General features: G+C 44.9%; 1 protein-coding gene across 2 annotated transcripts in view; it reads left to right on the top strand.

Moving 5' to 3' along the window:
- Positions 1-1463: 1463 nt before the first annotated feature.
- The window catches only part of ATP2C2 (ATPase secretory pathway Ca2+ transporting 2), a 24556-nt gene continuing 703 nt past the window's right edge, over positions 1464-25316 (top strand). Inside the window, exons 1-26 of one of the 2 annotated variants that reach the window (XM_080552043.1) lie at positions 1464-1695; positions 7175-7285; positions 7927-8043; positions 9545-9634; positions 9717-9752; positions 9846-9907; positions 10931-11039; positions 11117-11266; positions 11384-11452; positions 11904-11979; positions 12216-12282; positions 13219-13343; positions 15086-15183; positions 15936-16037; positions 16851-16940; positions 18394-18495; positions 19089-19245; positions 20622-20792; positions 21397-21494; positions 21580-21630; positions 22121-22287; positions 22965-23033; positions 23116-23232; positions 23896-24043; positions 24260-24355; positions 24688-24829. In XM_080552043.1, coding sequence (XP_080408169.1) covers positions 1597-1695; positions 7175-7285; positions 7927-8043; positions 9545-9634; positions 9717-9752; positions 9846-9907; positions 10931-11039; positions 11117-11266; positions 11384-11452; positions 11904-11979; positions 12216-12282; positions 13219-13343; positions 15086-15183; positions 15936-16037; positions 16851-16940; positions 18394-18495; positions 19089-19245; positions 20622-20792; positions 21397-21494; positions 21580-21630; positions 22121-22287; positions 22965-23033; positions 23116-23232; positions 23896-24043; positions 24260-24355; positions 24688-24829 — 2719 coding nt within the window. In that variant the 5' untranslated portion in view covers positions 1464-1596. Of the gene's footprint in view, positions 1696-6546; positions 6637-7174; positions 7286-7926; positions 8044-9544; positions 9635-9716; positions 9753-9845; positions 9908-10930; positions 11040-11116; positions 11267-11383; positions 11453-11903; positions 11980-12215; positions 12283-13218; positions 13344-15085; positions 15184-15935; positions 16038-16850; positions 16941-18393; positions 18496-19088; positions 19246-20621; positions 20793-21396; positions 21495-21579; positions 21631-22120; positions 22288-22964; positions 23034-23115; positions 23233-23895; positions 24044-24259; positions 24356-24687; positions 24830-25316 lie in introns of those variants that run through there. The other variant, XM_080552044.1, reaches the window with a different exon arrangement.

Here is a 25316-nt window from a genome sequence, read left to right as displayed (position 1 = left end):
GCTGCCTGCCCTCCTGCTCCTTACAAAAGCCACAGAAGGAGGGAATAGATCAAAGCATGCTGAGCTCTAGGATGTTTTGCCACACAATTCCCATAGATTTCAGGAAGGTTTGAACCTCTGTGCCTTTGGGAGCCCGGGTTGCCTTCAAGCCCTGGGTAAGTTGAAACCCTGGGCAAGGCCTGGATGTGAGCAGGCTGAAGATCAGCACGAAGCATGATCCTGGATGTTTTCCCGTGGGAAGGAGCCTTGTTGCACTGATTCAGGAACTTCCTTCATCTGCCTGACGCATCTGCTCTGGGTCATTAAGAAAGCATTTCTCAATCAGGAGCCGAGGGAGGTAGGAAGTCCCAGCCGTGTTTTACAAGAGGTCAGCTGCTCGCAGGGTGTTTCCCAATCGCTTTGCCTTCCCCTCAGCCTTTGGGACTAAATCCTCCCTCCGGATTGCCGCAGTGGGGCATGGCATGTGGGGACGTGCATGATCAGTGGCTGACACCCCATCGTGCTGGCGGGGTATCCTCCGTGGCTCCTCACTGTTTGCTAGACCCGGGACACGGGAGGTGCAAATAAGAAAACCGAAATGCTCTGTGGGAAGGCACCCGTTTGGTGAATTAAGCCAGGTGTGGGGCACCACGAGCTGTCACGCAGATGAGAATTTGGGATCTTGGTCCCATCATGGTCTGGGTGTCACCACCCACCGACACTGACCCGGAGCCAGGAAGGTGGCACCTGAAGGTCCAGGGAGAAAACTATTCTTCTGCAGGAAATTGCACAATTTTTTTCTTTGTCTGGGAATGACACTGATTCCCTGAATGCAATTTACACCACAGGGACAATTTAAGCCTAAGTGAATCCTGTGGCCATGCTGCCTGAGGGAGCACATAGGTTTCCTGGTGCAGACCAGAGCACGACGCTCCCTGACAGACAGCTATAAATCTTCAAAAAGGATGCAAACAATTAACTTTACCCACATGTCAAGATCCAGCATGAAAACATTCCCCTCTGGCAAACGAAAGCCTGTCGCTTTTTAATAGAAAAGCACCACAAACTCAGTGTGGGTTCACCCCTGAGAGGGGTGGGGGCTCCCATTACACACACGTTACGCATTTATGCCCTCTCCTGGTGTGTTTAGCTGTAAGTGCCGGCGTTTTGCTGACCGGAGCACTTCTCAGACAGGATTTCTCCAGCCTAGAAGTTTACAAGCAGGCTCGGTGCCGCGTGTGATGCACAGTGGCCTCGGTGAAACAAGCTCCCTGCCTGCCCGATACGCAGCACCTGGCGATGCTCCTCCTGCTGCACGTTTTCAGCGGGCAGAGGAAACCACAGACCTCGAGGCGCCCTTTGGGTGCTGTACCTGCACGTTCCGCGCTCTCATATGGGTCTTAAACACTCGCAGGTTTCCCCTGGCAGGGTTTTATGGGCGAAAGGTGCGCAGGCTCCTTCTGGCACCTGCAGCCGAAGGCGTGACTTGGCGGCAGGTAACCCGGCCTCTCCCCGCCCGTAACCATAGCCCCGCGCCTGCTGGGGAATTCGAGCCCTGCCGCAGCGGGTGGCAGCGGCACCGCGGCCCCCGGGGCGCTTCCCACCGACCCGGCAAAGATGGTCGAGGGAGGCTTCGCCAAACTCTTCCAGAAAAGGTCCCTCGTCCGCTTCACGCAGAAATACCAGCCCTTGGGAAGCGCCGAGCCGGAAGAGGAGGTGAGGATTTCTTATGTCCCTTGCCTGGACCTGCCAAAAATAATTTGTAGGATTGGGGTTGAATCTGTCACCTTTGCCTGCCGGTCTGCTTTGTCCGGCTGCTAACCTGGTGTTGCTGTGGCCGTGCCCTGAGAGCCGAATCGTTCCCTGTAAGCAGGACGAGGTTGCTGATGTTTACCAGGCAGCGGGACAAGATGAGGATACGCGTGCTGCGTGCTACGGGCAGGGCGCGCAGCTCAGGCCGCAGCAGATGGGCTGGGACAGCCGGGCTGTCTGTGTGCTCTGCCTGCATTCATTACTGCTAATGAGTGGCCGAGATGAGCTGGGCAGCTCTACTCATAACTCTGACATAATACTTTCTTTTCCTGAAAAATGCTGATCTATGAACATCGATTTTTCCCTTCACTACCGCTTCTTGGTACCCTCACAGATGGGTCGGAGAGTGGCCGGTGGTGGCCTGGGAGTCACGTTTGTTACTCTTGTTGCTTTCTCTCCACTGAAACTCACAGGCTGGGATTATTTTATCATCACTTTTTTTGCTCAGCACAGGGATTACCATTGCTCAAGACCCATTTTTCTCCCACACAACAGACAGATCGGGCGCCCTCCCACATGAACCTGATCTAATTCTTTTAGCACCTTGGCCTTTAGTCCTGTCCCCACAACACCATCCATACATTTCAAGATGCTTGTGTTCCTTTCTGACTGAGGCCTTTGTCAGATGTCATTTCAGCTAATCCTCTGATCATTTCTGAGCCCTGTCTTTCCAGCAGGGGGTTGGTCAGGGCAACAGAGAGAAGAAAAGAAGACGTTGAGCTCTTACCCCACGCACCATGCAGTGTGTTGTGCGTTGCTGCTCTGTGCCACTTAAACACAGCTCGAAACCCCAAGGAGAGGAAGGTGCCGCTGAGATTACAAATTTCTGTAATCTCGCTTTGATAGGAAGCTGAGGTTTCCAATCCTATGTAGTCAGGATGCCGCCGGCAATTAGGCTGGCTTGTTCTTTGGCAGTAACTTTTCTGTCGTGCCAAAATAAATAATGATACATATTTACTGACAAACGTACGCCCTGCCTGAATTTGAGCCGTAGTCCGTGCAGCGTCATACTTGTGTAACGTGACGGGGAAACGGTTGGCGTTTTGGCTGCGGGCGTAGGAAGTAGGCAGCAACGTGCAAGTGCAGTGGGGAAGCGACTTCCAGGCAAGTCCTGGAAGAACCCATTACGGGTGAGCGCGGTGATGGAGCGACTTCAGAGCAGGTCTGCAGAGACTCGAGGGTGTCAGGAATAATCTGATTCCAAAGACCACATAGATGTTGCTATCGTTTAGATACCCACCAGAAAACCTTTTTACAATGCTGTCAGAGTGAGGCTTAAATAAATCCAAACAATGTCCAAGCCAGTATGTTGGGTGACTGGTGGGAAGCCGCTGCACTGGGGAAGAGCAATGAATAGCAGTTATTGCACTCCTGAAAGGAGTTCCCAGTTTATTCTATATAAAGTCACCAAAGAATTCTCTGCATTTTGCCACTATTATTATTAATCTCAGTAACTGCCATGCCTTAAACAACTTGATAAATCAAGAGAATATTCCCAGACTGTGATTTAGTCTGGTAAATGACTCGTGTCTCCTCTAAGGATGATATTTTGCATCTTTATTTGAAAATAGCCACAGAACACTTTCAGTTTTATAGTTCTTAAGTGGCCAGGTCAAAAAGATTGTCCTGGGCCTTAAAGATGTGAGTCCAGGTGATCCGATGAGTCTCAAGCAGGATAAATACACTGGCTGCAGTGAGCGAAGGAGAAGCCCCAGTGCTGGCGGCTGCAAGGTGATGGGCAGCCCTTGGGCTCTGCCGATGGCATTATCTGGAGGTGGCAGAACAGTTAACTTCCCCATCAAAGCACAAATGCAGCTGGCGTAGAGACTCTGATGCATAAAGTTTCAGTTCTCTGTCTGCAGTGGCACATTCAGAATCACAGGGAGTTTGCAGCGCTGGCTTTCGGTTGAAGAGAACCCTGTTTTTCCTGCTGAAACCTGAAGAACATCCAAGCCCAGATCTGGTCACTGGTTCCTTCATCCCCAAAGAACCGAAGTCAGGGCAAGGTGGGAACACCCTTACGGTCTCGGAAGGCACCAGGAGAGGAGAGGAGCTCCCTGCCAGGATCTCCTGCCAGCTCACTGGGCACCTGCTGTGGTTTAGGGGCTCTTCTCTTAGGTTTAGAAAGAGCTGGCTCCTGCCCCAGGCGCATCGCATCACCAAAAACCTTTTTGTCTTTTCTCCCATAGCACTTAATCCACTAGAGTCTCAGTAGCCATGGCAGGGAGCACCGGTATCACGGGCTCTGTTCCTATATCTTTCCAGAATTGCAGAGCATCCTCACCAGAATATTTTCCCTACCATGCAGGTACCTAATTTTATATATGCCCTCAAAATAAAACTAAATAGTGCAGCTCGCCTTCCAGGTAAAGAAAGAGAGCCCATGGGACTGCTTCTGCAAAGCAGTGGTATGGCTTTTCCTTATGAACACTTTTTCAAACCCTCAGGGGTGTCAAGCCCAATTTCTGCATTCTGCAAAGCATCCAGCAAGCAAGGAGTTAACTCATTCCTTCCAGCTCCCCCGGGGTTTTGGGGCTGCAGCAGCTCCCTCCCAGGAGACCTTATGCACCAAAGCTGCCTTAAATCTGGCTTTTTGGTCCTTTTGGGACCGGGTGGCTCCAATAAGGAAGCCCAGCGAGGCAGCCCCTTGCTCGGGGGGCTGGGGTTTGCTGCAGGGGGGTTCCTGTGCCCCTGAAACGCAGCTCCCCAGGCCACCAGCTGCCACATGTGCCCAAAAAGCAGCCCGAAGGGCTTCTGAGGGATTAGTCTGGTTTATTTTTTTTCAGTAGGTATGAAGAATAGACAAGAAGAGGGTTTCTGTTTAAGATTTTAAAGGGTTCCTTGTCAGACTAAATAACCCAGCCCACTTTTGACCAGATTACGATACACTAGCTGGTCCAAAGTAACCTAAGACGGGGAGTGAGAAATACCCAAAAGCTCAGGAAAAGCAGAGCTGGGGGAGTGGAAATCCCAAGAACTGCTCTTCTGGGCCGCTTGCCAGAGCACACAACGAGGGTTTCGTGCTCCCTGCGCTCTCCCTGTTGGCACGGCTGCTCAGTGTGACAATCCATGGATCGTTTTGGGGCCGGGGGTGCAGCGGTGTGGGCAGCAGCAGCACGGGGTGGGCTGCTGCATGGATGGGGCCTCTCCAGGTCCCCAGCATCTCCCAAGCCCACCGAGCAGGGGATATATTGTAATTCCTCCTTCTTGCTAACCTGCTCTAATGGCATCACGCTTTTGTGCTTGAATTATGTATAAGGGATAAAGGTTAAAAGTGTGCATTGATAACGTTGACAGCCCACATCTGGTTTAAAAGGTAGACAAGGAGCGATGCACAAGACAGTCCCGAGCTGGCCCTCACTGGAGCTGCTCTGGGAGGAGAAGCCGTGCCAGGCAAATCACTGTCGGGCACAAGCTGATCAGTAGAAATCAGCTCACAGGAAAAGTGTTCCTTGCAGAGCAGCCCCGGCTGCAAGGAGCACGGCGCTGCTGGCCTGGCTATTGATTCGCGGCCGCGCACTGTGTGCTCTTGTCATTCATTTCCTCCACGCCTTTCCGAGGGTAAATAGCAGTGATAGCGCGGGGAGCTGGCAGCTCTGCCTTCTCCTAGCAGCTCTGTGGGACTGCAGGCATGTTACGCCTCTGCCCGTGTCTCTTCCCACCTCCGTCTCCTTTAATTAAAATACAGCCTCCTTGGAGGCAGCGGTACCTGTTCATGCCATTGGCAGCATGGAGGAGCCTGTAGAAGCTGCTTAAACAGCAATAACAGGAGTGCTGCAACGTAAGGAAGAGAGATTTTCTGCATCTCCCTCAGGCTTTGGACTGCAGAACGCTGGATGTTCCTGGACACCTCCTGAGTATTCATAGAAGGGCTAACTCCCCAAATACTGGTTCAGGCATCCCCGACATCCTCCAAGCCCTTGCTCAGGTGCTGCTGAGCACCTGAGCCTGAGCGTTTCCACCCCGAAACCCCCTGGGTGCTGAATTTCTCCCATGGGCTGAGCGTCCCCTGCCAGGGTCCTCAGCACCGCGCTCACCCTCGCAGCACCCAGCCTCCTCCACTCACAGCATCCAGGATTGCTGCATTCAAGGGAAGAGCAACAAGAGGAGCTCAGCAAATGCTCCAGTTTGTGTCTTTTTTATCACGGAAGGGAGAAGTTAGGGTGAGATTTAAGAGGGTTTCTCCTGCTTGGAGATGGAAAATGGCTGCAGAGGTGGGAAAGGAGCCTCATGTGAGCAAGCATCCCCTGCCCAGCCTCACCAGGGGGGTTTGCTTCCTCCCATTGGAGCAGAGTTTTTCTATCTCATGTTTTCCATTCATTTTTCCTTCTGACAAGTTTATATTTTTAACAAGGGAAAATGTTTTTTCCTTGCTCTGAGCATCAAGCGTGCAGTGGGCTGGAAGATACTGTCATGGAAAAATGCTGATCTTGGGCAGGATCCCTGCAAACAGCAGAGCCCTGCATGCTTTCCTGCCCACGGTGTTGCTGTGTGTTTGTCTTTGGGGTAATCCACCTCCTAATCACATTGCTTTCCACTAGCTGATAACAACAAAAAAAAGGTTCGAGCTCAGCCTCGCAACCAAGGCAGCCTCAAAATCTTTGTAAAGGCTCCGAAAAACACTCAGCTGAACCCAATTTTTACCTTCCCTCCTCTGCTGAGCAGCTGGGGGAGCTCTCAAGGGAGATGAGCTGGGGACAGTGGAGGGGAAGGGAGGTTGTAGGGGGGTGAAGCGTGCTGCCAGCATCCCTGTCTGCTTGCTGTGTGGAGATGAAGGCAGCAAGGGGGCAGAACACAGCTGTGGTCTTTTCTGCTGGGAAATGTGCGTGGAAGACGACCAGAGGTGTTGGTGTGGAACAGGGCACGAGGGCTGTCTGGGATGCTGCAGGGCTGGGGGGTAACACTGAGCTCCTTCAGTTGTCGCTGACTATTTGGATGTATGCAGGGGTGATCAAAAGTGCCAGTATTTGGGCTAATTATCGAACGGTATTGAACACAACATCATCAGGCACTTTGCGGGTAGAGCACAGCAAATCTCCTGCTCTGCCATCACCCAAATGAAGGGGCTCCTGCTTGGAGGGTGGTGCCACCGCCTCCTGCTTGCACAGGACCGGCTTCTCCCAGCCACCGGCTGTCCTTGGAGGGGTCACGGGTGGGTGCCCGAGCTCCTCGCTGCTGGGCATAAGGAGGTGCTCCTCCTGCCTTCGAGGATTAATTAGTGAGTATTATAGAGCGCTGTGATGTGGGATGTGTTTTAGCTAACTGGGGAGCCATAGGGCTGGTGAGATAAGGGAATGGGATTAGGGGGAAGAGGTGAAGAGATGTTGAACGGCTTCTCTTAATGGGGTTCTTGCCTAATGAGCGCTTTATCTCCTTTCTGCAGAGCCAGGAGGAATGTGAGCTGAAAGTCATTGAGCAGGAGAAGGAGGTGACGGTTCTGCCCCCAAAAGATGCATGTAAATGCCATAAAGAAGACTTGGCAAAAGCCTTAAATGTAAGTGTTTGAGCTGTGCTTGTGAAAATAGCATCGCAGTCTGCAGGCTGCACACCTGTTGACCCAAATTATCCTCAGCACCTTAGGAAACCTTGTGCAAATGCACGCAGCCCTTTTTCCCCTGCTTTTTGTGGCAGGTTTCATTTCAGAGGCAAAACTCCTCACGTGGATTTAGCATCCTGGGTGACTTCTCTGCAGCTCCCACACAGCCTGGCCCCATGTCCTGCCCTGCCCAGCCACCGTCCCCCACCTGGAACAAATCACGGGCACCCCTGCTGCAGTGTGGTTTTCTAATTTGTCATCTCTTGTATAATTTCTCACCAGTGGAAATATATATATATATTTTTTAATTAATTTATGCTTGTTTTATGAGTTCCTGTGAGAACTGATGGTCAAGTCTTACAGTTCAACAAACCAAGTGCCTAAGCAGAAAAGCAGCAGATAGCTTTATTTTGGGGGACACTGTGCTGGCTGTGGAGCCACACACTGCTCAAAGAGCAGCCCCAGGCCTTTGTGACACTGAATCATGAGCATCATGCCCAGTCTACTGCCAATTTCTTAACATAAAAAGATTGGCCTTACTCCTTCTTCTATGACTATCCTACAATGTGTAAAGTTGTTTTGCTTTGATTTTCTGCTAGGTTGATTTACACACTGGACTCTCGGAGACTTCTGTGCTACAGCGCCGGTTGAAACATGGCTGGAATGAATTTTCAGTAGATAACGCAGAGCCCATATGGAAGAAATACCTAGACCAGGTAGGGGTTTTCAGCACAGACTCTCATTTCCCTGGCTGAGGTGTCCCGAGAGTGTCTGTATGTTGAAATATTCAGGCTTTCGACTTCCCTGGATTCAGCCTTGGGACAGGATGTGCCCCGGATACTGAAACTGTCTGTTCCCACAGGAAAGCCATTGTGAGATGCAGATGTGGGTTCATTTAAAGTGGAGATAACATCTTAAAATAAAAATAAACCTTTTTATCTCCATGCAGCCTGCAAATCAAAAGCTATAGCTCGGTGACCTGGTTTCTGGAGCACATTTATTCCCTTTAAGGCAAGTGATAAAATCATTAAAGGTTTGGGAAAACCATCCATAGCTGTGATTTTGGTTACGCTGGCAGTCACTGGTGCCCTTCAAGCCAGCTGCACCCAAGAAGCCTGGCAGAAGGTGGGATGTGCTGTCCTGTTTTTCCCCAACTGAATTATTTTTGAGTCTTTCTTTTGTTAACTACTCTTATCAGTATTTAATGTATCTTTCACCTCTCTTTCAGAGCTTTTAACCAAACAAGAAAGGTGGTTTAAATTTTTTGTGTGTGTTTTCAGCCAGCAATTTGACTGATTTATTTATTTATTTATTTATTTATTTATTTATTTTTGCTTGCTTGGTTTTATTTTAGCTAGATAATGAAGATTTTCCTTTCTTTGAAAGACTTTATTTTTATTGCATGGATTATATATTATTTTTTTTTTATGCAGATAATACTCTTTTAGCAGTTTGATGTAAGCATCACTAAATCTCTTCAAGGATTTTTTTAATTTTCAAAAACAGTGAAGTATTAGGAGGGTTTTTTTACTCTGCCTTGACTACTTTAAAAAGTTATTTCTCCTATGAGGACACCAAACAAACTCTTCAATGTGATTCACTTCCACCAATTCCTACATTAGCTGAATAGTGCTGAGATTTTCTCAAGTATGAGTAAGGTCCTTAAAATCCATGTTTAAAAGTGTGGGGGGAAAAGTAAGGAACTCTCCAAAAGCACTTGATTTTCCTGAGCCTCTGCTGATTTTGGTGATGTTTTCCATGATTTTGGGACTGCAGCATCTGACTGGTAGAGTGCTGGCGCCTGGGACCAGGGCAGAGCTTAGCAGATTAATGAGACGGGGAAAAAAAAAAAAAAAGAGAGAGAGAGAGAGAGGATTTCTGGTTTCAAATTCTGAAAAGACAATAAAAGGTTTTGTCTGCACCTGTCTTGACTCTAAGGAGATTTTAGAGTCAGCCCTGCGCTATATGTCTGCATAGACAAGCCTTGCCTGTGCAGCTGGGGGGAAAGAGAGGAAACTTTTGTGTCTTGGTGAGAGCCTCTGCCTTGTCCTGCAGTCCCTGATGCTGGCTGTCCCATGTAGTCTGGCCATGGGCACTGCAGCTGCTCTGCCTGGGCAGCAAAGTCCCTCCAAAAAAACAGCACCTCTAAATCCTTCCTGAGACCAGCTCAGACCATGTTTAACGTTATACCGCAATCTGTTTTGTCTCTTTTCCCAGTTTAAAAATCCCCTCATTCTCTTGCTGCTGGCTTCTGCCTTAGTAAGCGTCATCACTAAAGAATATGAGGATGCAGCGAGCATCACCATGGTAGGTGGCACATCTCCTGTCACCCAACCCTTTGCTTCCCAGAGCCGGCGTGCCCGTGCCTCTAACACCTCTCTGTCCACAGGCGGTGCTCATCGTGGTCACCGTGGCCTTCATCCAGGTACGTCGGCCAGGGTTCTGCTCCACAGCCGGGGCTGTGCCATGAGCAGGTCGCTCACGTAACTTGGCTTTCTTCTCCTTTCTTGTTCAAAAGGAGTATCGCTCGGAAAAGTCTCTGGAAGAACTGAACAAGCTGGTCCCCCCCGAGTGCAACTGGTGAGGCGCGGCTGGCTGCCTGGCTCGGTGGTTCTGCGACCTTTGGGTTATGAGGGCAGAACCAGCCTGTGGAGAAAATGATTTCAGGTCATCGTGTGCCTGATGAGAAAGCGGTGTCTGGGAGGTGAAGACAGGCTGAGGGAGCTGGGGTTGTTCATCCTGGAGAAGAGAAGGCTCTCGGGAGACCTTACAGCGGCCTGCCAGGGCCTAAAGGGGGCTGCAGGCAAGCTGGGGATGGATTCTGTCAGGGAGTATAGTGATAGGACAAGGGGTAAGAGTTTTAAACTAAAAAACAACACCCTTGCTGTCCGTACACACAGGCACAGAGGCCTACAGCCGGCCACGTGTGAACGTGGCCATGCCACTGCCTGTGGGGCAGCTGTGGGGCATGGCAGGCGCCCACGCCCGGCTGCTTTGATGCTCGGTATCAGCACTTTAGATTGTGCTTTCCTGCTTGTGTCTTTGCAAATTGGTCCTGTCACAGCCAACGCAAATAAGCCGTGAGGCTCAGAGAAACATTCCGTCTCAAAAGCTCTGTAGGGCTTTATTCTGGTTCAAAGTTCACCTGGGTTTGGATCTTACGAACACCGCTGTTAAATTATTTATTTATCTTTACAATATAACAACACCGTAAGAATCTATCCGCTTGAAAGGCGATACTTTAAATACAATAAAAAATGCCAGTCATTAAAAAGTTTTTCAAGCTTTTTCAATCAAGGTATCAGCATGTCACTACTTAAAGCGTGAGCAATGGGAAAGCACACCTTCTTGTCACTCCTACCTACTAAGTGTCGTTCAAGTCACTTACTGCTGAAATGTAAATCTTCTGTAAGTTGCCCATCTGTTTAAGAATTAAAACTGAGCCCAATGGGGAACACGTTCATGGTTATGCAGATTGCATGTTATGTACACTGGAAGCTCTTTGGAGCAGGGCTTTTGCTCCCCTGCCAGTCATATTCCCAAGTCTGCACAAAGAATAAAGCCTGTTTTTTTTTTTATTCTTTTTCCATTTGCCTAATGTAGCCTAAGGGAAGGAAAACTGCAGCATCTTCTAGCACGAGAGCTTGTGCCTGGAGATATCATATATCTTTCTGTTGGCGATAGGGTCCCTGCAGACCTCAGGCTAATAGAGGTAAATATAACTATATGGACAAGAGCCTGCTTTGGAAAATTGTTTTAACGGTGCCAGAAATATGTGGGTTTAATTAGGTTACAGATCTGCTGGTGGATGAATCCAGTTTTACGGGAGAAGCTGAGCCTTGCAACAAGACTGATGGTGTGTTGCTGGAAGCCGGAGACATAACCACGCTGAGCAATGTTGTTTTCATGGGGACCCTGGTGCGATACGGGAAGGGAAAAGTGAGTCCTGTAACTTGCAACCTTTTACTTGATATTTGTCACAGAATCCTTCAAATAGGATTTTTTTCATTTGCCTCTCTCTCTCTCTCTTTTTTTTTTTTCCCCACTTCTTTTCAGGGCATAGTTATCGGGACGGGTGAAAACTCACAGTTTGGAGAGGTGTTCAAAATGATGCAAGCTGAAGAGGTAAAGGAACCTCTGTGTAACTCTGGAAATGTTGGGTGTGCTGGATGAAAGTTGGTGAGGAGGAGCAGTCCTGAGAGTTAATGCACCCGGTCTGTCTCTGTTTCTGCTATGGAATGCCTGTGTGTGACCAAGGGGCATCTAAACTGCATGGCTTCTTGTCCTTGTTCTTTAGTTTTTTCCCTCAATTTCTTCTAGATATAAAAAAATTTTACTTCTACACATGCCAAGCTTTGACAGGCTAGATCTCTGAACCAACCAACACAGATGAGGTTTTATAAAACTAATTGACTCTTGGTCTTGGGCTTTGGGTGCATAAGCACTAGGGTACATGGGGCAGCAGTAAGGACCACAGTAATCATAACCAGGACTGCGTGGGGCAGTCACTCTGGCCTACCATCCTATTCTAATCTTACACAATAAGCAAATCAAAACAGCTGTTCTCTGTTTGCAGACTCCCAAAACACCTCTCCAGAAAAGCATGGACAGACTGGGGAAGCAACTCACTCTTTTCTCCTTTGGGATAATTGGTGAGTTGAACACAATGCCTGTATTTGCACGGTCAGCTGTGAGAGCCCTCTGTGCTCCAGGGCCACTTTTTTCAAAAGTACTTGTTGATATGGCTTACCTGGGTGGGGGTGTCCAAGCACAGATGCCTGGGAGGGAGAGATCTGGGGGCCTCATTGCATATTCCATTCCCCAACAGCAGCTAAAGCAGATTATAGATGTATAAATGTATTTTAATCGGATGTTTTCCCCCCACCAGGTTTAATAATGCTCATTGGCTGGTTACAAGGGAAGCATCTTCTCAGCATGTTCACAATTGGAGTTAGGTGAGGACTGAAGAGCACTTTTCTCTTTGATTATAATGAAATATGTCCCAGGGAGTTTACTGCTGAAAACAATAGACAATCCACAAGAGAACTTGGATAACGCTCTTCATAAGTACACATTGATCTTACACTGGTGCAATTAATGTTTGCTTTACAATAGAGTTTAATAGAAAAAGAAGTATGAGGGTTTACTTAATTTTAGAAATTAATCAAATTCAAATCTTTTTTTCCTTATTTTCTCTGAACAAAGTATTTTGAAAATCATCACTGACATTTCCACCTCATCCTGCCATGAATGTCCTCTCCTATCTGTACTATGAATTTAGTGGGAGTGTAACAACAGCAAATATTAGCCTTTGCTGTTCTTACTAGGTTTACTTATAAAGACAGGAATTTGCATTTTATGTAGCATGAAATGCATGCACAACCTCCTAATCAAACATAATAAACCATGTGTTTTTAGTATGGCCCATAAAACCTGTTGTTTGGCGTTGTCATGGCTCCAAAATCAGTCCTTTTAAAAAAAAAAAAAAAAAGCTACATGTAGGAGATGTGGAGCTGCATGTGGCCAGTAGCTAATGTGTGAACTGCGATGCCAGGGAATATTCAACTTCCATAATCAGAATGTTAAATGAATGAAATCCAGCCCTTAAATTCCTACTTAGCCAGAAAATATTGCTCTTCAGCAATGAGAAAAAGAAAAGTGATTGCTCCACCACAATCACCCCCCAAAAAGGTTGAAGGGTTCTATAAATATCCTGCTTTTGTATTTACGGTGTGCCAGTAGTCCCAACAGTAAGCTCTGCATGCTTCCACTCAGATGCTTGCATATAAGCAGGAAAACTTGCCCCCACAGAGATGTCCCTTTGGCAGATTTTGGTCAGTCCTTGCAGCTTGACCCGCATTTTGAAGACGTTGTCTCTCTGCTGTCCCCAGCCTTGCGGTGGCTGCCATCCCAGAGGGCCTTCCCATCGTGGTCACCGTAACGCTGGTGCTGGGTGTCCTCCGGATGGCCAAGAAAAGAGTGATTGTGAAGAAGCTGCCCATAGTAGAAACCTTAGGTAAGGCTGCAAAGGAGCCACATGGTTTGTTCATCTGCTTCAAAATTTGTGCTTCTCTGCAGGCATGTCTGTTTTGGGTTTAAGGCTTGGTTTCTCATTCCTCTCTATTCTGTGGGACCACCCTGCAGGTCCCTCCAGCCTGCTTCTTTGCTGCCTGGCTAAAAAACCTTGCAGCCCCTCAAGTTAAGCCTGGCAACATAGACAAAACCATCTGCCCTTCTGTGCAGCCATCTCCCTGATGTCCAAAGAGTCATGGAAAATAGGCATAGAGAGGACGATGAGAAGGCATCCAGCAATTCTCGCAGCTCCAGGGCAAAATAAACCATAATGAAAGTATTATTTCACCTCCCTTTACCTTCAAATTGGCCCTCATCCCCAGGTCACCATATTCCAGGCTTTGCTACCCTGACTTTGGTCAGTATGGCACTTAGATAAAGGAGAAGACGTGCATTTAGTCCCACTCATTAAAATGTGCAACAAATGCCAAGCCCAGCCTGAGTAATCTCAAATGTCTGCTGCACAGCCGGATCTTCAGCTAAGATTTTTCTGACTTAGAAATGCTGCTATTGTTTGAACTACCCTTGTTTGTTCTGCAGTTAAGGGATCTTATCACCCTCACTTTATTGTACCTGCCCTGACCCAGGACATCTGAGACTGCCTTATCTCAGTAAGAATTTTGTTCTGGAAGGGCTGCGCCCAAATAGGCATAACTGCCAGATGTCCAGGTACTCTGCAAGACGGCCGAAGTGTGGAAAAAGTTGCACTCTCCTGCACATTAATTGCACCGCATCTGTTACATTTCTCAAAAGGAGAAAGACAATCCTTCTGCTTTACCTGATTCTTTGATTGTAAATAATTAAAAATGAAATATTGGAGGTGATAGCTTTTCTCCGTGCTAATCCATCAAAACCGCAATTAATTTGGTCACAGACCAATCTTATTTATTCTTTCTGGGCTCTTACCTGGTGGTCACCACGTTCACGGGTCTGTGCTAAGCCACGTGGTCACCTCCAAAGCAATTCAGACATAGAAGGGAGCTGAAGTCTGATTCTCTTTTTTGCATTAAAGTCATGTTTTTCCCTTTTTAAGGAGTAGAAACTAGTCCGTGGTGACCGCTAACTCATTTTTTTGCTGTATCTGATGTAAATGGGCTCTGGAACAAATGTGATTTATGGCCACAAAAACAGAGCATGAGTGGGGCAGCTTCCACTCTTCAGTGTGGATTTTAAAGTATTTTTTGGTAACAGGTTTGGTGGTTTTGCAGCCTCGCAACTCCTTGGGGAGGCAGGGAGTGCTGTTGTTCCTGACTTAGAGAGGGAAGTAAGGGTTAAACAGCCCGTTTGAGGAAGCATGTGGCAGAGTGCGAATTTGATAATTTTTTTCCGAATGTAAGAGCTGTTCTGTCCAGGTGTAATACTGCAGCTTGGGTACGTTGGTCAACTCCCTGGAGATGAGGGCCTTCTCCAACTGCTCACAGGCTGATTCTCAAGACAACATAAAGACATCTTCAGATGTCTCCTACCACATCTCACAACCAAATTCTGTGCACGATACCCTGAAATGCAATCAAATTCTTTTCCCTTCATCCTTTCCTCACAACTCATCCATCCGTTGGTATTTTCTCCCTTTCTTATTGGTGCAGTTTAAACAGCATCAGGGGAACGTGTTCTCCTCCTTCTGGGGCCTTGGATCTCATTATTTGCGTAATTTATGAGTTCTGATTAAAAACTTCCCTGCATCAGGTTGCTGCAATGTCATCTGCTCAGATAAGACAGGCACTCTGACAGCCAACGAGATGACGGTGACTCGGCTTGTGACCTCGGACGGGTTCCAGGCAGAGGTACGGACGAGGTGGTGATACAGCCTTTCCTATTCCAGCTCAGTGGGGCCAATTTGCTTTTAGTTCAGTGAGGCCCAAGTGAGGAATATTGAGTCAGTCCTAAAACATCTCTTTCTTGTACGTCACTGGTTGCGTGAAAGAGAAGGGACTTTCGCAGTGCTGGAGACAGGCAGAGGTGGGGCTGCGTGTACAAAAGCTGCTCAGATGCCATAAACAAAGTTCTTCATTGACTTCATCTGCTGTGCTCCGCAGTTATTGTAAACACTGAAACCCAACACTGACCCTTGTGGGTCCACCTACTGTAGGAATATTTATTACAAGTGACTTCATATTTTCATTTGGCTCGTTTACCTGCATGTAAAGTGGATGAAAAATGCAGGCCTGTGAAACATAAGGTAGTGGAGATTCAGGCTACCCTGCATCAGGGGGATGGAGCTTGAGCAACGCCAGTGAACCCACTGTGACCAAAGGACTGGATGTGGACTGGATCTCTTGACTGAGCTGAGAGACTGCTGCCGAACTTGTCTGCCATGAGTTCAGAAGACAAGCCAATTCTTTTTGTTCTTATGTATTCTTAATAATATACATTCATTATCAGCAGTGATTCATATAAGCATTGCCTTGAGCTAGAAAGAAAAATCCCAGAATACCTTCAAAATCAGAAATTTCCTCAACTGCACCACACTCTATACAAACACAGTATAGTCCTGCCTGACACTGAGAAATTTGCTCTTTCTGTCTCCGTTCCTCAGGTCAGTGGGGTGGGCTACAACGGAGAAGGAAATGTTTATCTTCTGCCATCAAAGGAAATTCTTAAAGAATTTTCCAATGTCTCAGTCGGGAAACTAGTGGAGGTAAGTATAAATTATGAAACAGCTTGTCCTATTTACATTCAATTTTAATTTGCACAGATCACTTTGGGTAATGAGTGTGAAAACACCACTTTTGTATTTCTAAAATAAACTGCCTTGCGAGGGCAGTCACATAGAACGGTTCTGAGCAATTATGATATGAAACCTGAAGCTTATTGGTGAAAGGTAGCAATCATAGGACATATAGGGAGAGACCAGAGTCATCAAGTTAAGTGTCATTGCTGTTTTGGATCAAAATACAACTCTGGCAGGGGAAAGAGCAATTAACATTACCACGTCCAGGTTTTTTATGCAGACAGACCGTAGACTTTAGCCAGCTGTGTAATCAATATATATATGCACTGCGATGGTCTCTGGATTTCTTGTTAGCATTAAACAACATCTTGTGCATTCGAGTGTAGACTAAAGCAGAGTGTTTGGATAGTGAAATGATGTGAGCTGGAACCTCAAATGGAGGTTAGGCTTTACTGTACACATACTGCACTTTAGAAGTAACAGTAGGAGGAACTGAGTTTTCATGACTTATCAAGCTGGTTTGATATATATCATGTTTTGCTTCATGTTAATTTATGCAAAATGTAATATTTTATCAAAATGTTGGCATATCCTGGGGATTATGCAGGTTTAGAAAGCACAAGAACTAAACTCAAGAGGTGCTGCTATGGGGAATAGCACATGTTTTGGGATGTAGTTGCTTTCATTCTCTGATCTCTCTTTATTTCATTTAAAGAGATGAAAAAACTATGAATTTAGTTGTGGAAAAAATAAACCGTGTAAATATGTTTCTTTCTCTAGGCTGGCTGTGTAGTCAATAACGCTATTATCAGGAAAAACAGTGTGATAGGACAGCCCACAGAAGGAGCTCTCATGGCCCTTGCAATGAAGGTAAGATTGTTGAGATTTAAAACATTTCAGAATTAAAATAAAAAATAAAAGCTGGAATTGTAAGTCTGACAGCAGTGATCAGACTTCTTTAAAGTCCACAGACTGGCTTTAGTCTTTCCTTGTCTCTTCTTCCTGGGGCTGGAGATGTACACCTCTTGTAACACAAGGTGTAACACTCTTGTCACGGACAACCACCTTCCCTGAGCTTCTGTGCTAATAGCAGTAATTGTTTTGCTTGGTTAATCTGTGCAATTATGCTGCATAATGGATTTCTTTTGAGCAGAAGCCAGAATGTCTATTTATATATTTCCTGTGAATGCCAATTAAGAGTTCAGGAGAAAGGCAAGAGTATGAAAAACGAGCAAGAACTGGCCATGCTAGAAAGCATAGCATAGGGTCATCCTGGATTTGGATCATCTGATAGCTGTTTACCTTTTTTCTGGTCATAATTGTGTAAAACAATATTTTTATTTGTGTTGTATTCATACTCACAGGTAGGGAGCCATAAAACACCTTATATCTGTGCTATGCAGCCTGTGGTCCACAGACCTCAGGTGGGCTGTAAAGCAGAGAAGGTGGCTGATGAAATGATGTACAGAGATACCTGGTTTTGCCTCCTAATTTTTAAGCTTGTAACTCTACCAGTGAAAACAGTTGTTTGGATTTTTTATTTTTTGAAAACAATGACATTTTATTTCCCTAAATGCTAAACGTAAGTCTTTCTTCTGCTCTGCCATTGAGTAGCCAATCAATAGCAGAACATGTGGGCAGTTGTCTCTTCTATTTTGTTTATTTATTTACTTTTTTTTTTTGGTGGAGCAGGGGCAGAGAAAGAACGGAAGCTACTTCTGATGGCTGCAACTGTGCACAGAGTGCAGTGCGTGCTGCTAGGGCAGGCATGTGTGTTGGTTCAGAATGTCACACGTCAGAGCTGTAGGGTCTTCTTGTGGTGAATTTATTTTGAGCTTAACTCATCAGGGAAGAATTTGAAACCACACCTGTAACAGACTATTCAGTTGTTTGCAATTTTCCTTTTTTCTTTCAAGTAGGGCAGTTGGGAAATAGCTGAAGTGGGGGAGCCCGAGCTTGGGCTGGAAGAAATCCGTGGAGCCCAACCTAGAACTTTGCCATCGGTTCAGGGAAAGGATTTGAGCCGCCTTTGATCCAAAGCCCCACCGAGGGCCTGGACAGCAGTGCAGAGCTCTTGCAAAAGCCAGCAGTTCTTGCAAAAGCTTCAGGCTGAGGTTTAATTCATCCCATGTCAGGCACCAAAAGGAAAAGGTGTTTCTGAAACAGAGGTTCTACTCTCCACATGCTTTCTCTTGAGCTCTACCAAATATGACTGTTTGGAAGTACCTGGTCAACCATTGGTGCTTGATGTACCATGGAAAATATAGACAAGCTTTGATATTGTTTAGCATTACAGTGCTCTTTTTATTTCACTCTGCTTTAGATGGAATTAGCTGACATAAAAGATATTTATGTAAGAAAGAAGGAAATTCCGTTTAGCTCTGAACAAAAGTGGATGGCCGTGAAATGCATGCTGAAAAATCAGGTAAAGCAAACAGTGCTGTTGGCTGGTTTTGTGTTCCTAATTGTGCACTCCGACAATGGGCATGAAATGGTATCTCTTTAGCAAATAGTGCTCTCAAAAGGTAACTATGTTGGAAGAAAAACTGCACAAACCTCAAAATTCCTGACTTGGGTGTAATTTTAGTTTCTAATGCTGTGCTTGAATGGGAAAAGATAACTCTTTTCATGCAATGGTTTGAGCAGGAAAACAAAAGCTGTTGGATAAAACTGACAGGGGAAGAAAGATTTGATGTTTGTTTGGAAGAAAATGTTGGCCTTTTTTTCCTTGCCTGCTTAAGGAGCTTGTCTCAGCTGATACTGTGCTCTGATTTAAAAACTCACCAACCTTTTCATTACCATTCTGCCTGTGTCTGTGATGGCTGAGCATGAAAAAAGGCTAGAGCAAAACCCTCACATCCTATAAATAACACATGTACGTGGAAATTTTACAAAACGGGTAAAAGAGCAAAGAAAAGATATCTTTTATGCAAGATGTAAAACTTCATGTATTATCAGTATTTTTAAAACATCCTCTTTTCTTTCTTCGATAAAGTATATTATCTCCTTACTTTAAAGGATCAGGAAGATGTTTACTTTATGAAAGGAGCATTTGAAGAAGTTATTCGATATTGCACTATGTATAACAGCAGTGGCATCTCGTTAACGCTTACACCCCAGCAGAAAGCCACCTACCAGCAGGAAGAAAAACGAATGGGCTCCTCAGGTCTACGGGGTCAGTCTTTACTGTCTGTGTCCCTTAAGGTTCTTATGCCCTAATACTTTCTGGCTCGATTCTGGTTAGGATAGGCAGAGGCTTAATCCCTAGCATCACTTGCATGATCTCTTTATAATACATGTCAGTTTGCCAAGGATCCTGTCTTAGGTCTGCTGGATGCTTGCTTACCATTAATCTTTTTTTTTAAATATCTTTTTTTGTTCCTCTGGATTTAAATTAGTGAAAGTGAAAGGAGCTGAAAATAAGCACTGGTACTGGTGAATGTTTTCCTTTCCAGAAGCGTTGTGATTGTCTGGGATACAGTCTGAATGTGGCATTGAAAAGCTTCACGCTGAACCTGATCTAATCGCTGCTCTGCCAAGTTTTGCTTTTAAAGCAACAAAAAGCAACTTTGAAAGGGGATCAGAGCATGGATTTGAGCACTGAGACTTTCATTTGAAGTGTGGTTCAGTTCTTTATTAGGACCAAATTTAACAATCTCCTTTTGATCCTGACTTCATGTCAGTGCACAGCCTACAGAAGTTTTATAACTGTGCCATTTCCTTCATCGCTAGAAACATCATTTCAGAAATGTCTTAGATTTTCACACAATAACAAAGACACCATCTCCTGTGCATGTCCCCAGGATGTGAGTAGATGAGAACAAGTCTTGGGAACCAGGTCTGGAAGACGGTATAGTTAATGTACATATTCTCCAGTCCTATGTCTTGCAGTTAGTAACTCATGTACGGAGCTTGCTTTACAATATCTGACTCATCTGATGTTGTGAATGGCAAATCACCTTTAAAAGAAAAGCGATTAGCTAAGGCAGCTGCTGTGAGCTTGTGATTCAGTCATCAAAGCAACACTGGCATGAACCCCTGGCAAAATATCCTTGAGTTATTCAAGACCAATTGAATGATACAGCTAGGCACCAGGAACAGAAACAAAATGTTCAGAGCCTTGCTGTTTACACAATGGAAGTTTTGCTGGTTTAACTGAATTTCCTTCTTACAGTTTAGATTTAGTTAAAAATTGTTTTCACAGGAGCACTGTTGTTTAGCATAGCAGTTTAATAGTGTCTGCTCTGATGTTGCACTGTCCCATTTTAGTACACCTGCACTTAGGCAAGACTTGGTGGACATTAAATTAGACAGAAATAAATCCTAAGGGAAACTTGTGAAACAGAAATTCTCTGATTCTCATAAACCAGTACTATTTGAGAACAGCAAACTTTTGTGTCCATACAAGAATATCTGACTATCTGGCTTTAATGACTTTTTCAGATGGAAAACTGGAAAGTTAAAATCGCCTCTAAATGTTCATTTTAATGCATGGAAATTAATTATAAATAATTTACTTTTGTCTTCTTTTTTTTCTCCCTCTTTTTCTAGTACTCGCTTTGGCTTCAGGGCCAGAACTTGGCAAGCTAACCTTTTTAGGTCTGGTTGGAATAATCGATCCCCCCAGGGCTGGAGTGAGAGAAGCTGTTCAAGTCCTTTTTGAGTCTGGTGTATCAGTAAAGATGATAACTGGAGATGCCCTGGAAACTGCTGTGGCTATAGGTAGCAAACCTAGTTTCTTTCTTGTGGGTCTGTATTCTGTCTGTCAGATCAATCAAATGTTTTGTTATGCTACCTAACTATAATCGGCTTTATTGTTCTTCTTGTTTGTGCTATATAGGTTTTAAATGTCACAGAGTTCTTGACTTTTCCATTTAACCAAGTCATATTAAATGCAGTAATAAAGCAGCTATGAACTATGGGCCAAATTCCCATTACTTAATTCTGCTATTTTAGAGGCAGAAGTGTAATATCCTTAAACGAGACAAATGGCATTGCTGGGATTATAGACTCTGCTAATATTCTAAGTGTGAGCAACTCTGCATTTTTGCATTTTGCCTTTAGAAATTCACTGCACAAGCAGCAGAGAAGAGAGGGCTGGATTTAGTGTCAGCTCCAGTTCTGGGTATTGCATTGCATCCATAACAGCAGTTGAGTAAGGACAGGGTGACCGGCCCAGCTCAGAGCCAGAGCTGTGTGTCCTCCCAGGTGCTCCAGATTCAGAAGTATTTTCTTGTAAATTCTTCAGTTGCTGCCTGTTCTTCAAGTCAGGAAGTAGTTGGCTTTTTCCAGAGCTGATGATCTTATTTTGGTCTTTTCTTTGCAGGACAGAATATTGGTCTCTGCAATGGGAAACTGAAAGCCATGTCTGGGGAAGAGCTGGACCAACTGGCAGAGGCAGAGCTCTCATCCACTGTCAAAAATGTAATGGTTTTGAATATAACAACTAGGCTTGGTTCCATTTCCTGTAGCACCCATCTCATACGATAATGTATTTTTTGTTTTTCAGGTTTCAATTTTCTTCAGAACGAGTCCAAAGCACAAACTAAAAATCATAAAGGTACTAAAAGCCTCTCAAATCCATTATAGGCCTCACAAAAACAAGGTGTAGGGGGGCCTCAGGAGTTCTGTAAGCCACCTGGTCTTCCAAGGCACAATCAGCTCAAACGAAAAGACCATAAAACCCAAGCTAGAGCATTGGCACCGTTTACAACAAAGTCGTTAGTGTTTCTCCTGCAGACCTGGCCTGGGTCACTTGAGAGATGCTAATAGTATGATGCTTGATAGTAACAAGCACTGTATCAAGAGGACTTTGGTCTCCTCTTTCATCTTCTGCTGGAATTGTGAGACACTGGATACTCTTGATAACCCAGTCTCTTAATTTTAAGTCCCGAGTTTGGTTGTATGCTCTATACAGTCCATATAGATGTGGCTTGCTGATGTCTACCCTCACAACTGTGCTGCAGTTCTGTTAAGTGCCAATCCTGTGACTGCCAACAGGACTTCATCTTCTCCTGGCTTCAAAGTCCCCCATCTCTCCTCCACCACAGGCTTTGCAGAGGGCTGGTGCTGTTGTGTCAATGACAGGAGATGGTGTTAACGATGCTGTGGCCCTTAAATCTGCCGATATTGGGATTGCAATGGGGCAAGCGGGTACAGATGTCAGCAAAGAGGCTGCCAACATGATCCTTGTGGACGATGACTTCTCAACAATAATGTAGGTTCAGAGACTTTCAGTATCTGCTTTCTTACTTCAGATGCTTTCTGGCTATCCATTGCTATGAGGCTGTTATGTGACTAGCCCTGGAAAAATCCAAGATGCAGGATGTGTAAGTCAGCTGGCAGTAAGTGGAGATTGATTCCTCAGCGTGGGCCTGGCTCACTTTCAGTTGTATGCACTGCAATGGCTTTTTTTGTTTCAGGTGGTGGTGACAAAGCTACCTTTCATCTGAAAGCCCTGGTTTCTTGTTGCTGTAGCAATAGAGAATCCCCAGTTACTGTAGCTGACTGGAGATTTAAAAGCTCCTGGACGTCTGGGTAGATCATAACTTGTGCTCTATGCCTCATGCGGGAAGCTCAGAGGAAAACTGTATAATTTGCGATGCTTTGCTGGTTCATAACGGGCACGGTAAGCAGAGTAGAGTGAGGATATAATAGGTCACATGCCTGCTTTATGAATCAAAACCTGGCACTATGAACCAGTATTTTCAGATTGATTAATGCTGATATAGTCATTTTAACTAAGATTCATTGTTCGCCTCTTCCTAAGCCGGGGTATGAATTTCAACCAAGGTAAGTGCTAGAGAAGATAACTTGTCTTCAAGGTGTTACAGGGAGCTCAGCATAGAATAGTATTAGTCTTAGTTATTTAATAAATTCTCCTCTCCCTTCCAGGAATGCAATAGAAGAGGGAAAAGGAATATTTTACAACATAAAAAATTTTGTGCGGTTCCAGCTGAGCACGTAAGTTCTTGTTTGCTTCAATTGCAGTGGAAGCACCTCTTGGGCGAGGCCATGCAAACAAACGATCTTCTGTGCATTGCAGGAGCATTTCAGCATTGAGCCTAATTACTCTGTCAACAGTGCTCAACTTACCCAATCCACTCAACGCTATGCAGATCTTATGGATCAACATCATCATGGACGGGCCCCCAGCCCAAAGGTATAGAAGACTCAAATGAGCAAAATATTCTTGCTTTTAATATGTATGAATTTGCCTTAGGAACACAAGCTGCTATGAGTTCTTATCAATGGGCCAATTGCTTGATAGTTATGTAACAGAAGTTGCACTTTTGTTCCCTTCTGGTCCCTCCTAAAGCACTTCAGCTGTATTCAAGGTTTTACATGTTCTTGTTTTGGGGTTTAACCAGCTAACTGTTCCACATTTTCAGTGTGAACAGTCTTCTATCTGGAGTGCATCACCTGCTATCACCCTGCAGGTCTGACCAGCAAGGAAATTCTGCATACATACAGGTGTATATGCCCAAAATCACAGGATGCAAGAAACTCACCCATCTGCTGATTACAACTACTCCATCACAGAAGGGATGTTAGCCAAAATTTCACACCTAGCTCTCCCTCTAGGATGGGATTACTGGTATGATGCATTACGGTAGTCTAATATCACTGTAGCAGCTCATTTTGCAAGAGAGACCTTCATCATAGGTCTCCCAGACAAATTTGGGGCTTTATGTAACCCTGCCAGAATACTGGCATCTCTCATGCTTTATTTCAAAGAATTTAATTTTCCAGATCCGTCCTATCAGCAGTACCATTTCAGGAAAATGCACGTTAACTAAAAACGGCGCTCTTCTATTTGAGGTAGCTTGGGAGTTGAACCTGTCGATAGGGATACTATCAAACAGCCCCCCCGCTGTATTACGGATACTATACTCAGCAAATCATTGATCCTGAAAATCTTCATGTCAGCTGTAATTATCATCAGTGGAACCCTCTTTGTCTTCTGGAAGGAGGTGAGGAAAATCTTCAATCATATCTTATTTTCATCAGGGTGGAGAACAAAGTGAAGGGCAATTTCTGAAGGAACTATGTGGGAACTTTCTGAAATATCCAGTGGGGAAGGATTAGGAAGGGCAGCGTTAGGAAGCCAGGGATCATTAAAGGGAATATTTAGTTCATCTATTGCATTGACCTATTTTTGTAAGGCTTAACTTTGCATGTGCTTTCAGAATCCAGAAAGTGGCATAACTCCCCGAACCACCACAATGACGTTCACGTGTTTTGTGTTTTTTGACCTCTTCAATGCCCTGACATGCCGCTCTCAGGTGAGATCATTGTGTCAGCAGTAATTTCTTGTCCAAAAACAGTAACTAAACACTATATAAACACTAGAATACAAACATTTTGCATAGGAAGTTTTTGTTGTTTGTTTTACAGTCATTTAAACAGTGTGATTTTTATCATCTTTATAAAGTTATTCATCATTGTTCAACTACAACTACAGTTTCAACTATCTAGTTCTGCCCCAGTTAGCATTCACGTAACTTCAGTTTTCCAAAGAGTAATAGAGCTTACGTGCAAAGAAACAGCCTGACATTCAAGTACCAACAGGAGATTGGGAAATGCTATGTTTCTTTTTCTTTTTTCCTTTTTCTAGACAAAGCTGATATTTGAAATAGGCTTTTTTCGAAACCGCATGTTCTTGTATTCTGTGCTTGGGTCGTTCTTGGGACAGCTGGCTGTTATATACGTCCCTCCATTACAAAAGATCTTCCAGACAGAGAATTTAGGAGTCCTAGGTAAGTTATATATTTTTTTTATATAAGCTACTTTAAAAAGCAGTTGAAACTGCCAAGTTGCTATGTGATAGCTCCCATGAGATTGCTGGTAGGGGAAATCAATCAACAGTTCATATACCTATATGCATACACGTAGCTATACAAAAATGCTAGTATTTAATGATATCCCAAGGTAGGTTTAGAATTTTGATTTACTGCACATAAATGCATGTAAATGCAGACAGGCTAAGATTTTCCATGAGTTCTGTATGATAATCTTTCTTTAAACACATCTATCTATGATCATTATGCAGTCACTCAATTTAAAAAAAAATAATCAGGGTAAATGTTTACTAGTTTCAAATGCAATGCATATTTTACCATTTAAATCAGTCTAAGCAAACTCTACCATACTATATTGTATCATATCTACACTAGGCATGCTGTTAGAAGCAGGGTTCAATGACTCCAACGAATGTAGATTAATGTAGTCCCCCCATCAAGTGGA

This window comes from Anser brachyrhynchus (genome assembly GCF_964034855.1).
Source record: "Anser brachyrhynchus genome assembly, chromosome: 12".
Taxonomy (NCBI): Eukaryota; Metazoa; Chordata; class Aves; order Anseriformes; family Anatidae; genus Anser; species Anser brachyrhynchus.
The sequence above is the reverse complement of the archived record's forward strand: the minus strand, read 5'-3'. Positions and strand labels throughout refer to the sequence as shown.